Source organism: Artemia sp. Qi Xiang Cuo, chromosome 8 (genome assembly GCF_049724085.1).
Source record: "Artemia sp. Qi Xiang Cuo chromosome 8, ASM4972408v1, whole genome shotgun sequence".
Lineage (NCBI taxonomy): Eukaryota > Metazoa > Arthropoda > Branchiopoda > Anostraca > Artemiidae > Artemia > Artemia sp. Qi Xiang Cuo.
In genome coordinates this window covers 63,105,125-63,119,316 of record NC_142801.1, presented here as the reverse complement: position 1 = coordinate 63,119,316, position 14,192 = coordinate 63,105,125, and the positions used below count along the sequence as shown (strand labels likewise).

Here is a 14,192-nt window from a genome sequence, read left to right as displayed (position 1 = left end):
AGGAACAGATATCAAATACTTATTACTACACTAATCTAACCAACTACACAAATTAAATGAATTACTCTTATTATTGCACTGAAAAAATGTCAAGTGTCATCAAACGCTAGATGGCATTGAGGTTTTTTCTGTCGACCCTAGCGACTCTTGTAAGTTATCCATACTCATTGATTTGGCTCGTGGAATGTTCATTTCAAAATTTTTTAGTGGTAAGCCTATCAACTTTCAATAAGGGTTGCCAATTTTTTGGTTAATGACTGTGTACCCTGAGTATCCAAAAATGTGTAATATTTAACTAAAATGTGTCCATCTTGAAATCTCAAAAACTAGAGGTTATTTTTTTTTTTTTTTTTTTTTTTTACTAGTTGTATTAATGACCAAAAGATGCTTTGTAAACCCCATTTGAAAGCGGTCAGTTAACATCAAATATAATGAAAACGGTAAAATTTCCATATAAAACATTCATACAAAATGACTTAGTGTGAAAGCTCGAAACTCGTATCAACATGTAAACTATTACTTTGGAGGAACCCCTTGCTTACGACATATCTAGCAAAACCCGGATACTTAAATTTTTTTTTTTTTACTATTATTATTATTATATATATATATATATATATATATATATATATATATATATATATATATATATATATATATATATATATATATATATATATATATATATATATATATATATATATATATATATATATAGGATATAGTTTATCTATTTTTGGTTTATTTATAATAGTTTTAATCAAATAGTTGAGGTTTATGTAGATAGCTGAGTTAATAGGTAAGTAGTTACGTGGAGTTTCGCGCGATCACAAACCTTCGTAGGTTTTCTCCAGCGTGAAAATGTTGTTTAATTTATTTATTTGTTTATGAATGTGGATTAATAAACTTATATGAACTTAACTTATATGAACTTAACTTGGTGGAAAGTGACTTTTTTTCAACCAAAATCCAGTTGGGAAATGTTTCGTTTTATGTCACAAATTTCTAAAATGTGTCACTTTTTTGCCCTTTTATGTCAAAGTGCCCGGCACATGGGAATTTATCCTTTTGACAAAAAATGTGTCCAGTTGGCAACCCTGCTTTCAATACCACTTTGATAGAAATGAGTTTAAGTACATGGCCTTGACGGTTCCATTGTAACTGAACCCCGTGTAACTGAACCCCAAGCAACTGAACCCCTGTAACTGAACCCCCGTATAACCGACCCCCCGTGCAACTGAGCCCCCGTGCAACTGAACCCTCGTGCTACTGAACCCTCGTGCTACTGAACCCTCATGCAACTGAACCCCCTTTAACTGAACCCACGTGCAACTGAACCACCGTGCAACTGAACCCTCATGCAACTGAATCCTCTTTAACTGAACCTTCGCGCAACTCAACCCCCGTGCAACTCAACCCCATTTAACTAAACCCCCGTGTAACTGAACCCCTATGTAACTGAACCTCCATGTAACTGAACCCCCCGTGCAACTTAAACCCCGTATAACAGAAGCCCGTGCAACTGAACTCCCGTGCAACTAAGCCCCCGGGCGACTGAACCCCCGTGCTACTGAACCCTCAGGCTACTGAACCCCCGTCAACAGAACCCTCACGCAAGTCAACCCCCTTTAACTGAACCCCCGTGCAGATGAACCATCATGCAACTGTAAATGTGTGTTATCTTGTGACCATGTAACTGTGTGTTAAAAGAACTCAACTGATGAGCGAAAAGTGATAAAGGAGAGGGGCAATATTAAACTCTTAACTACCATTCTTAAGAGACGCTTGGCAGTTAACAAGTAACCATGAAATTCCTGTGTTGTTTTTAAAGTTACTTTTATGTGAATATTCAGCGTGGCGGCAGAGTGCACCTGGCGACGATAAATCCCATCAGTCCAGTTTTTGTCAGGAAAAAATTACTCAGTGATAATTTATTGCTCCTGCTAGCATTATGCGCTTCTAGGTCCGGGCCTAGGGACCTAGTGGCAAATTTAGGCCTGAGCGTGCACATATTTCCTTTTGGTGAATTGACTTTCCCTTTAAGCACTCTCTGAAAGTTCCAACTTAAGACACAAATCCCTTTTTCAAATATGCCATTTTGAAAATCTGCATGCGCATAGTGTCTTTTGATTTAGTTCAAGTTCCCCCTCAAATACCTCATTCTGTCAAATTTTCAACTTGATATGCGTAGCCTTAATAGCGCTAATTTAATAGTAGCAGAGGTCGTAGTAGGAGCAGAGAAGTAATAATAGTGTTGAATTAGTAGTAGTAGTAGTAGCAGTATTAATAGCAGCAGTAGCAGGTAGATGCCTCAGTAGTTTAATCTTGATACGCTAAGCTGTTCCAAAAAATATTGCTGATACACCTGTATCAGCAATCTGTATGTTATTGCAAGTTACCAATTGTTAAAATTTAAGATTTTATAGAAGGGATGATCGTAAAAACTTTGAAGGAGGCTCATTCGATTGGAAATTGAAAGTTCAAGTTCAATTTCGAAGAATCAAAGGTAATCACAGGACAATCAGCCTTTCCCTCTTAACCGACATCCCCCCACAAATACATCCGATCAAAACAAAAAATAAACATTTTGTTCAAAATAGTCTGAAGATCAAATAACCATGCCTTTGGGGTTAACAACCCCACCAGCAGCATCTGGGGCAAGGGCTTTAAATTAAGCTAGTTGACGGTACTGTTCTATTAGCTCGATGCCACGCGACATATCGTACAGCGAACATGAAAAAAGAAACTAGTCAAGCGGGTTATTTCAACGGATAATTCCTATGATGAGCATTGCTAACAGCGGTTTCTAACTATGTTTACAATATTTAAACTTTATTTTTTTGGTGTTGAGAGGGCAGAAAAGGTACCTAGGTTAGATTAGGCTACGTATTTAGTATATGCTATGCTTAACCCCCACCCCTCTGATGTGCAACTATATAGCCGAAATATGTTTCTTGACTATTACATTTTTATCCTATTTTGTTTTATTTCATTAAGGTAAAGGTAAAGAATACGGCATTGGACTTTACAGTCTCTACCGGCGGTGCTGATCTCCTTTTCTTGTCCCTTCAGACAGGAAGTGCAATGGGGGTTTGAGGACCAACCATCCTGTTCTTTCACACACCCTTCCTGTTTATCATGCCTAAATTTTTCCAGGTACCCTTTTAAAGCTGGGTCGACTCTGACTGAGCTTACAGAGTCACCCCACTGACCCCGTCCCAAACCAAATTGTTGGGTACACTAGGATTCAAACCCTCGTCCTCTTGGAAACAGGATCCTAAATCCAGCCCACCAATCCACTCGGCTGGGACTTATTTCATTAGCATTAACCGAACTTCAATTCTCGCGTGGCATCGAGCTAATAGAACAGTACCATATTTTTTTGTATACGTGCCAATACCTTCACCTATGTGCATGAACTTTATTAAGTGGAAGTAATGGATGATCTGTATCAATTATATGACAAAGTGTATTTTTTAAAATTTAAAGCCAGATGGGCTATTACTTATGAAAATGTAGCATAAATATTAACTCACACACAGGGAGGTTTCCATGATTTTTCTTTGGGAGGTATCCGGGATTTTTGTTTGGGAGAAGGGCTATTTTTGTGGGGGGACAAAAAAACTTCAAAAACTCATCAAGATTTTCTTATATGCATTTTGTAACGTTTTCACGAGTCGGACAAACGTTTCGGGGGGAGGGGTCAACCCCCCCCCCCATGAGCACGGCCATGCTGAGACATGAAGCTGTAATAAAAGAATCAATAGTCGAACAAGAAGCATCAATAAATTTTTTGCTTATTTAGATTTATATTTGTATGTTTGTTTACGCAATGAGTCATAAGGTTTACCACTAACGGTAATAAAAAAAAGTATTTGAAATTTTTCATAAAAAGTAAAAAAAAAATGTAAAATAAGCTCAACAGGAGGATAATAAACAAGCTTCAAAGAAAAAAATAAATACAAAATTATTCATAGAGTCTGAAAAAATACCTATAATTGTGCAAAACGAGATAATGAAAAAAGGCAAGTATATACAAATTTGTTCATAAATTATGAAAAACAAATAAAGAAATAAGTCCCAAGAAAGAAAAATTATGTTTAACAAATAGTTTGAATTGGCTCATGAAGAAAAAAAATGTTAAGATTGTAACAAAATGAATTTTATTGACAAACGCAGTCACTTCAAATAAGAAATTTTGAGTTTGGTGAACAATATATGGTTTTCAGTCAAGGCCGTATCCAGGGGGGATCAAAGGTTTCGACCCCCCCCCCCTCTAAATTGGTGTTTGAGTCATAAAAACGTAACAAAAATGCATATAATTTTCTTTAACCCATCCCCCCGTAAAAATCCTGGATGCACACTTGTTTTCAGCCCATTTACATGGATTGGTGATGTCTGTGAAAGTGTTGTATACCTCTTTTTTTATTTGTTTGGATTCGAATGGTTGCAATCAGTCCAAGCGCTATTTAGTAACTTCACACTGTTATTAAAAAAAAAAGGTCTTATGTTTTTTTATGTTCTTACCCCTCTATACCAGTCTTACATTCTCATTCAAATTTCCCCTTGTCAATGAAAAGAACATTAGTGACATTATAAATCAGGTGTATTAGAAAATAAACATATAATAACTCATAGAACAAGACTAAAAAACGATGCTTTCCATAAATCCTATATCTGCCATCTTTCTTGCCATAACCCTATCGACCTTTAGTGAAGGGTAGGATTCCAAGGATTTTCAACCCCGACATGGAACGTGTGTTAAATCCAACATATGTTATCCGGAAGTTCAATCAGAGGCTCTAATTACCAGGAGAGGAATTATATGGTAAGACAAGGGATATCCTTTAGGAAGCGAAGCTGACCTTAATCAGCTTTGCGATTTTAATTTTCCGAAATACCGTGAATTTCTGGTGCCATCAAAGTTGATGCAAAGGTCATATTCTGACTATCGAAAATCAAGGCATATCTCACTTGGAACACACGCAGCAATTTTTTTCGGTGTGTGTAGGGGGGGGGGGTGTAATAAAAAATATTTGATAACTTGAATAAGAAGTGCCCAGAAATTCAGTAAAATTTGAGATTTCGAAGGGTGATGGCCCCAAGCCCCTCACCCGCTATGCGTGCGCACCGGTATCTTACACATCAGCTTTGTTAACTCAAAGGATGATATACTGTAAAATATAAATTTGAAAGGGGAAGGGGAACACGGAAAAATATGTTTTGGGCTTTTCGATTGTTATTGGCGAATAATTGTTTGTACTAGGAAGCTGTTTTTCTGGAATTGAATACGCAATGCACGCAATTTTGAAAACAAAAATCAATCTGCAGTTTCAGGAAAGGAGACATGTCCCATTTTGGAAAAAAAAAAACAGAAACTTCTTAATAACTGATTTAGAAGTATTAAATAAATACTAAGATATTAAATTAAGTTAATCTTAAATTAAGATTGTTTATTATTTTAGACTTAAAACAACAAATTATTCATTCTCAATTTCATTGGGTTTGTAAATGAATTTTATTTTTAACTTTCTGATATTCATTAACTTTTTAGATTATAATATATTTCTACAAATTCTTAAATTCTATATACAATTGGATTTATATTTCTTCTACTTCAAAATAAAAAAAAGAGTTCACTATGGACCGGAAAAAAGCGAAGCGGATGCAGTAAATCCCGAAAAGATGGCAGCATTTTCTCAAAGCAGTCAGAAAACTGCAGAAGCGAATTTCCGACCTGGAGTGAACCATGCATGAAATTTAGACAGATAAACTGAAGAATCAAACATCAACGATTCAAACACTTACCTCTTTCATTACCAGTTGAAACCCTTTAAATTTATATGATATTGAAAGAAAAGAAGATGTCATTGAATACAAATGAGGAAGAATCAAAGAAATATCACAGTGACAGAATGGAAGAATACAGAAAACTATGTTGCTACTGCATGTAGCAACCAAATCATGGAATTGCAGGCTGAGGTTCAAAGCCAGGAAATCTAATGCAACCACAGAGACAAGCACGATGGACAAAAATAACGCAGTACATTTTTCGAAGGACAATAATAAAAAAAAATGTTTAATAATTTGAATAAGAAGGGCCAAGGAATTGGGGAAAAATTAGGATTTAAAGGGGACTGGGCTCAGAGCCCTTCCCCCATAGGTGGTTTTAGGGTGAGACAGAGGAGGCACTTGCCCCGGTCATAGAAATTTTAGGGGTGCAAAAGTTCAAATAAATAATTTAAACGGTTATGACCATTTTGTAATTTTTAAATTTTTATTTTTATTAATATAAAGCAGAGGGTGCAATTGGAAAAATTTCGTTAGTAAATGAAAATTTTGTTAAAATTTGGCCTGAAAATATTTGGGAGATAGGGGTCGCTACTCAAGATTTTTACCCCGGGCATAAGAGAGGCCAGAACCGCCACTGACTCGCTCCCCTCTCCTGCGTACAAACATGCAATTACTTCAAAACTACTGTACTTCCTTAACTCGTGCAGCTTCGAACAAAGCTTGCCGTTTTTCCACGAAAACTCTAGCTAGGGCTCAAAATCTCTTAAACCTTCCAACCCTTCAAATAACACCTTTGACTAGGGTTGGCAGTGTTGGCACCCATTTGGGCTTCTAAGTCCATCTTGTGTTTCTTCTAAATCTTGCTCAGTTCTAAATTCATGTTCAATAAAATTACGAAGAACTTTTTTTTATGGAAAAATCAAATTTTGCATAAACTTTTCTAGAAAGTAATCTTCCCTCCTTTTTAAGAGAAGAAAACAACTGGCTATAATAAGCTAGTACTGCTACCTTGAGCCCATCATTCCCAAAAAAAAACCAACAGAGAGAAAAATCTCAGTGAAAAAAATCTTTCATACATCATTCCCCTATTATTTTTTTTTTTTCTTAGGCTTATCTATAGTTCAAACTAAATTGGATCTAAATTGTCAGAATTAGCATAGACGCAGAGTATGGGGAACATGAAGGGCTGTGCAAAGTGCAGGAGAGGCCAACTCCCCGAAAAAACTTTGGGTTCTTCTCTGAAATGTTCTGCAAAGTCAGGAAAAAATGTTTTTTCCCCAGGGTTGAGCCACCCCTATCCAGGAGAAATAAAAAAGTCTACGCCGATAGAAAACAGCAAAAAGTCACTGAAGACACAATATATTTTAAAGAAGTAATGTAAAACAAAATTCACATATACTCTTCCATTACTTAAAGTGCAAAAACCATACAATGAATCTTCAATGAGTTAAGTTGTTTCAAAGGATATAAAGTGAGTCACAGTGATTAGCTATGCGTAACCTGGCTGATGTATTTATATTAATGACGCCAGATAAACATCTAGACTTTCTTTCTAAGCCAAGGAAAGGGGTTTCTCACTTTGGCTCCTAGGCCTAAACAGTTTCACACCCCCAGCACTGCCTGCTACGCTTAGAACCATACCCAGTATGTGTTTAAGTTTATATCTGATTTTATGTCTTTATCTCCACTATCCCTTCTACGCCTCTACACTTCGGGTGTACATGAAGTTCACCCAAGTTTGCAACCCCTTGAAGTCGACAAGACTTCACACCTGGTTGAATTTTTCCTACTCCAACAGAAAAACTCAATTTCGAGGGACAGAATGAGTAAGAAATACAAATAGAGACTGAATTTTCAGGCAATGCAATGAATCAACGTTGACATAAGCTACTTTTTAGTATGTCTACTTACACTCCACTGAATTGTCAGGAACACCCCGGCCTAGGATAAAAAAAAAAGTAGTTGAACGTCAGTATAATTTTTACATAACATTGACAAAAAACATTTTGTCGTTTGAAGATTATCTGTCGCTAGCATATAAATATGTAGTCCTATCAGGAATCTTCCAAATTTCTGGTGGAACACATTATTTCACAATTTCTTAAATCATGTACAGGGTTGTCAAAGAACAAAAATGTAATGCCCACAAGCTTGAAATCGTAATGGGATGCCGAAACAGATAAAAAACTTTCCATGACTAGCTCTTAAATAAAGTAATTTAATATTTCTTCGGCAGATGCGTTTTTTCATAGCAGTGGTTGCCAGACACTGCTTATTGGTTCCCAGAGGACACTCTAGGACATCGCATGTTAGCTTGTTTTATTCAAAGAATAACTATGGAAGAAATAACGACGATGGATGAGCTTTTAAATGATGATGGTATATGCTCTTAAAACAACATTCCAAAGCAAATTAGTACTAAAGCAAAATAAAGTGATTTTTTCCCGAAAAAAAAAAAAAATTTAAACATATTTGCGGTACTAGACATATCAGGCGTACCCAATGCATCGCAAGTCTGCTTCGTAATTTAATCAGAAGATTTTATACATCGGTTACATTTTCGCGTGAAGAAATCAATAAGCCCGTTTTTTGACTCAACGAAGTGCTAAGATCTTACTTCTTTCGGCTCAGGTCATAATTTTTCTTTACCGAAAAGAACATTGGAGAGAGAGCTTTAGTGACAATTTCATCAAAGTCCTTAGACCACTAATTAAAGTAGAATGAAGAAAGATGTTTAAAAAAACGGCCAAAGAAGTAAGATCGGAATCCATAGATTTTCAGTCAAACTATATTCTGTGGGAAGATGCAAGATCTTATAGCACATAGATTTGCTATTAAAAAAAAAAAAAAAAAAAACGGGGCAAAGAATAAGGGATCTGATGGGATAACACCTAAGGTACACGACTACATATTCGAATGGTTCCGAAGAAAACTGTTTCTAAAGTGCTCTTTTATATAATTTTCATACTTCAGGTAATCAGAGCGACCTCTGTGTTCAGGTGTTTGTCTTATAGGCAAGACAAACGCTGGCACTGGCAAGAGGAAGCAAAGCTCCTCAGAAAGATGAGCTTTCAAAAGATGTGCTTCTTCTGAAGTAAGACCATCGCAATGAGTTGATGTAACTACGAAAAACCATGTTATATACCTAAAACTTCTTCACTTAACTTTTATAACTTAACTTCTATAGGTGAAAAGATTACGTCAACTTCATTGGAGCCTTTTTGCCAACAGTAATTGCTACTGTCTTACATAACCGTTTACAAAGAACTGCTGTAATTATAGGGAATATTGACTAACATATACCGCTTGTAGTACCAAGGAAATTGAAAATTAAATCTGACTCTTTTAATTGTTAAATAAAAAATTACATAACCATATATATCTTAAGAAATTGGGAAAAATCAGGATTTGGTTTTCAATGAAAACGGCCTCCACACGTAGCTACGCGCTTATTGGTAATAGTAGGTGCCGAATCAAAAAAAAAAAGAAACGTGGATGAAAAACCAGCAAAAATAAGCTATATACATATGGCGCTAAACAGCTAAATAAGGTTTAGTGCGTAGCCTTCCTTTGGAGGAGCGGATGTCTTTGAAAATCAACAAATTGTCAATTTTCGAATTTTTACGGACGCAACGCGTTGTTAGACCCAGTAAGTAGTTTGGATTATTTATTTTCATGGCTGAAATGGCAACGCTGGCGTAAATTTGATATTGCCCTAGGAATTTCGTAAATCTGAAACAACTGAAAAAAAAATTATTAGAAAATCGTGGTTTTCAGAATTGACTAGACCCAAAAAGGGTCCAGATGGCGAAAGGAGTTTTTTATTTGATGCCATTGATGTCATTGATGCCATTGTGATGCCATTGATGGCATCAATGATGCCATTGATGGTCAGTGATGCCATTGATGCCATTGGTACTTTACTGTAAAAATCAAAAACCCGATTCATGGAACTTGAAAACAATACGGTATTATGAATCATACTTAATGGCGATCTACCTCAATTTTTTACACCCACAGTTCTTTTAGCTTCATTTGGCATGCTTGACTTCGGGTCAGAGTTACATACTATTGCCACAGTATCTCCTTTTTTGGAAATCGTTATCTTATGTAGTTGATGTAAGTAGCCAAAAAGGAAAGAAAAATAATTTGTGTAACACCAAAATAATTTAGAAAATTTGCCAGAATTTCTCAGGCACGCGAGCCAAGAAACATTGCTATGATGAAACAGCAATAGTTCAGCAAACAAGAGATCCAAAAACAAATGAAAACTAATATATCATCGCGACCAAAACGAAAAGAGGCATCTATTATTGGTAATTTTACAGGGAAAAGCAAGAAAGGGTTTTAACCGTTTCATGGGAGTAATTTTAATTGAATAATAAATTACTTTTTATATAAGAAAAATATCCCAAAATTAATAATGTAATTTAATTTGCTATATCCACTGCTAGTTTTTCGCGACAGGAGATAAAAAATCAAACCCTCCCCGAGAAGTTAGGTCAACCTATCGTAAACAGTGCCATAGTCCATCAATAGAGGCGCTTAGGTCACGTTCCTCGAATAGACAACGGTAGAGTCCCAAAAGTGGTACTATTTTGGCAGCCAAAGAGATCCTATCGTAGAGATACACCCAGAAATATCCCCACGCGCACCTACCACAAGTATTTGCTTAACAGTTCTTTCCAACCCCAGTGAGAGGATGCCATTGCATCATCTGTCTCAGAGAATTTGCGACAACTTACTGATGTTCTGAGTGCATCTGCAGGCACAAGCGGAACTAAGGTTTCGCTAAAATGCCATAAAATAATGTTCTGTTGTCTTTGAGCTACTGATAGCCAAGTAAAACACTTTAAGGGACAGTCATTTACAATATGTATTTTAGCTTTTAGCTACAAAATACACTATGTATTTTGTACAATCAAACAGTTTGTCGTAACGAACTGTAAGTAAGGAGCGACCCGGCTCAATGGTAACCAAAACTCTAAAAAACGGAATTTTGATACCAATAGATGCATAAAGAGAATCAGATTTTAATGCTAATTTCCAATATATAAGTTTCATCAAGTTTAATCTTACCACCAAAAGTTACGCTCCTGAGAAAATTTGGCTGATTTTTGAAAAAAGGGGGAAAGACCCCCTAAAAGTTATAGAAACTTAATGAAAATCACACCATCATATTCAGCGTATCAGAGAACCCTACTGTAGAGGTTTCGAGCTCCTATCTGCAAAAATGGGGAATTTTCCATTTTTTGCCAGAAGAAAGATCACGGATGCGTGTTTATTTGTTTGTTTTTTTTGTTGTTTTTTTCCCAGGGTTAATCGTATTGACCCACTGGTCATAGAATATCGTAGGAGGGCTCATTGGAACTGAAATTAAAAGTTCTAGTATGCTTTTTGAGTGACCAAAAAATGGAGGGCAACTAGGCCCCCTCCCACGCTCGTTTTTTCTCAAAGTCACCCAATTGAAATTTTTGAGATAGCCATTTTATTCAGCATAGTCGAAAATCTATTAAATATGTCTTTTAGGATGACTTAATCCCCCACAGTTCCCAGGGGAAGAGCTGCAAGTTATGAACTTTGCCCATTGCTTACATATTATATTGGTTATTGGGAAGTATACAGACATTTCCAGGAAGAATTTTTTTTCTGTTAAGGGGGGGGGGGCGGGCGGCGGTGGTTACTCGGGAGAAGCTGTCCATGGAGGATGTTTCTTTGGCGTAAGTGGCATTTCTATGGAGGGGGTGGCGGATTTCCCAGCATTATTTAAAAAATTATCAGAAATTAAATTAAAGAAAACAAGTTTTTTCAACTGAGAAAGTAAGGACCAACATTAAAACTTAAAACGAACAGAAATTATTACGTATATGAGGGGGTTTTCTCCCAAGTCAATACCTCGCTCTTTACGCTACAGTTTTTTTAGTGCTTTCAAAAGAGCTATCTATTCTAATTAAACGGCCTTTGTGATTCAGGGGTTTGTGAATTAAATTTTTTTTAATTTTAACGTAAAGAGCGTGGTATTGACTAAGGGGAGAACCCCCTAATATACGTAATAACATATACGTAATAAAAAAAAACAATAAAAAAAAGCGATACGGCTCAATAGTAATCGAAACTTTTAAAAACGGAATTTTGATGTCGATAAATCTATCAAAAGAATGGGGTTATAATGCTGATTATGGGCTTATAATGGGCTTATAATGCTGTATTACTCATCAAAGGCTACGAGCCTGAGAAAATTTACCTGATTATTTAAAGAGGGGGGAAAAATCCCCTACAAGTGAACGAATTTTAATGAAAATCACACCGTCAGATTCAGCGTATCAGAAAACCCTATTGCATAGGTTTCAAGCTCATATCTGCAAAAATCTGCAACTTTGTATTTTTTGCCAGAAGAAAAATATACGAATATAGAAGTTCGTTGCGTAAGTTAATTTGTAAATTACGTCAGAACCAAATTTAGAGACAGCCATTTAGCAAAAGAAAAGTAAAAATTTTTTGCAAATTTTGTTTACTTATTCAATGACGGTGAGCTAAAATAAAAGCTGCATTAACTAAAAAACGATCAGAAATTAAATAAAAAAACAAGTTTTTTAAATTGAAAATAAGGAGCGACATTAAAACTTAAAACGAACGGAAATTATTCCGTATATGAAAGGGGCTGTCCCCTCCTCAACGCCTCGCTGTTTACGCTATTAAATAAAAAAAACAAGTTTTTTAAACTGAAAGTAAGGAGCGACATTAAAACTTAAAACGAACAGAAATTATTCCTTATATGAAAGGGGCTGTCCCTTCCTCAACGCCTTGCTCTTTACGCTAAAGTTTGACTCTGTCTCACAACTTTATTTTTAAAAACAATAAAAAACTTTAGCGTACAGAGCAAGGCGTTGAGGAGGGGACAGCCCCTTTCACATACGGAATAATTTCTGTTCATTTTAAGTTTTAATGTTGCTCCTTACTTTCAGTTAAAAAAAAAAAAATTATTTAATATGTATATAGAACAATGCATTTTCGTTTTTCGAAGTATTTGCTTCGTCTACCTCCGTGGTATAGAAATTCGCATTTAATTGAAAATTTTAAAGTTGCAGACCCTGACGTCGCCGACACTAGACGAATAGCGAAGCATAATAGAAAAATACTCAGAAATCTACACGAATGGTCCCATCTGCTCATTCAGTGATTCAATGATTCGATTTCTTTGTTGGTTCAGTTTGTTATAGTTTGTGTCTTCCTTTTTTTCTTTTTTCTTTTAAGTGCTCCGTCTTGTTGTTATACTTGTTGTATTATTTGTTGTTTTTCAATAAATCAATAAATAAATAAATATCCCGTGTCTCTTATGAAGAAAATTCGCATCTACAATGACGACAAGTTAATAAAGACCGACATGACGACAATTAATGTCGCAATGACGACAATTAATAAGAATATTCATCATCTTCGGACTCCTTAAAAAAAGAAAAAAAAAAGCCAAATGCACTCTTTCGTTTTGAGCATGAATATAATAATACGAAATACCTTATTTATTGTGTTTAGCCACTGTGAATGTCATTCTGACATTAATGATAATGCCAGAATTGCCAAATGAACCTTTCTTCCTCCCCCAGAGCATTATGAATGCTAAACATTAGGACTCATTTTTAGAAAAATGATGGAGTTTTTATTTGAAAAAAGTAAACCTAACATTCAATAGCAGAACAGAGAGCAGAGACCAAAAAGAAATAACCAAGTAATTAATTAATTCGCCTTTTCTTACAGCATTGCCTTAATTTAAGACTGTTTCCTAGATCCCTTGAGTCATCTGCAATAGTAAACTTAAAATTTTTGATAGTCCCTCCATGATTTTAAGGGCTAGAGGCTCGAAGAAAGGACTGCATACCCCAAGGGAAGACACAACTGAACCATTTAGGAATAAAATTAATTGTCTTCGCCTTTTTTAGTGGCACTTGATTTTTTCTATCTTTATATGTCCGGAAGGACTTAGAGAGGAACGAAAGGGGCGTGGGAGGGGACCTAGTTGCCCTCAAATCTTTTTGGTCACTTTAAAAGGGCACAAGAACTTTTAATTTCCGTACAAGTGAACCCTCTCCTGATATTCTAGGACCACTGGGTCGATACGATCACCCCTGAAAAAACAACAACAAAAAACAAAAAAAGAAAAAAGAAATAAACACGCATCTGTGATCCCATGCAAATTCTCCAGTGGAAAATCCCCCCAGCAGAAAATTACCCCTCCTTAAAAATGTATAAATACTTCCCAATAACAAATACTATACGTAAACAATGGGCAATTTTTTATAACTCAAAGGCCTTTCTCCAGGGGTTAGGGGGGGGGGGGCTATAAATTTTAATTTCTGTTTGAATGAACCCTCTCTCAATATTCTAGGACAACTGGGTCGATA

General features: G+C 35.8%; 1 protein-coding gene across 4 annotated transcripts in view; it reads right to left on the bottom strand.

The window, feature by feature from the left end:
* The window catches only part of if (integrin subunit alpha inflated), a 187,348-nt gene that overhangs the window by 111,740 nt on the left and 61,416 nt on the right, over positions 1-14,192 (bottom strand). For 2 of the 4 annotated variants that reach the window (XM_089093668.1, XM_089093670.1), the window contains exon 5: positions 7,705-7,734. The exons of the other annotated variants lie outside the window; for them this stretch is intronic. In XM_089093668.1, the coding sequence (XP_088949794.1) occupies positions 7,705-7,734 (30 nt within the window). The remainder of the gene's footprint in view (positions 1-7,704; positions 7,735-14,192) is intronic. 4 annotated transcript variants of the gene reach the window in all.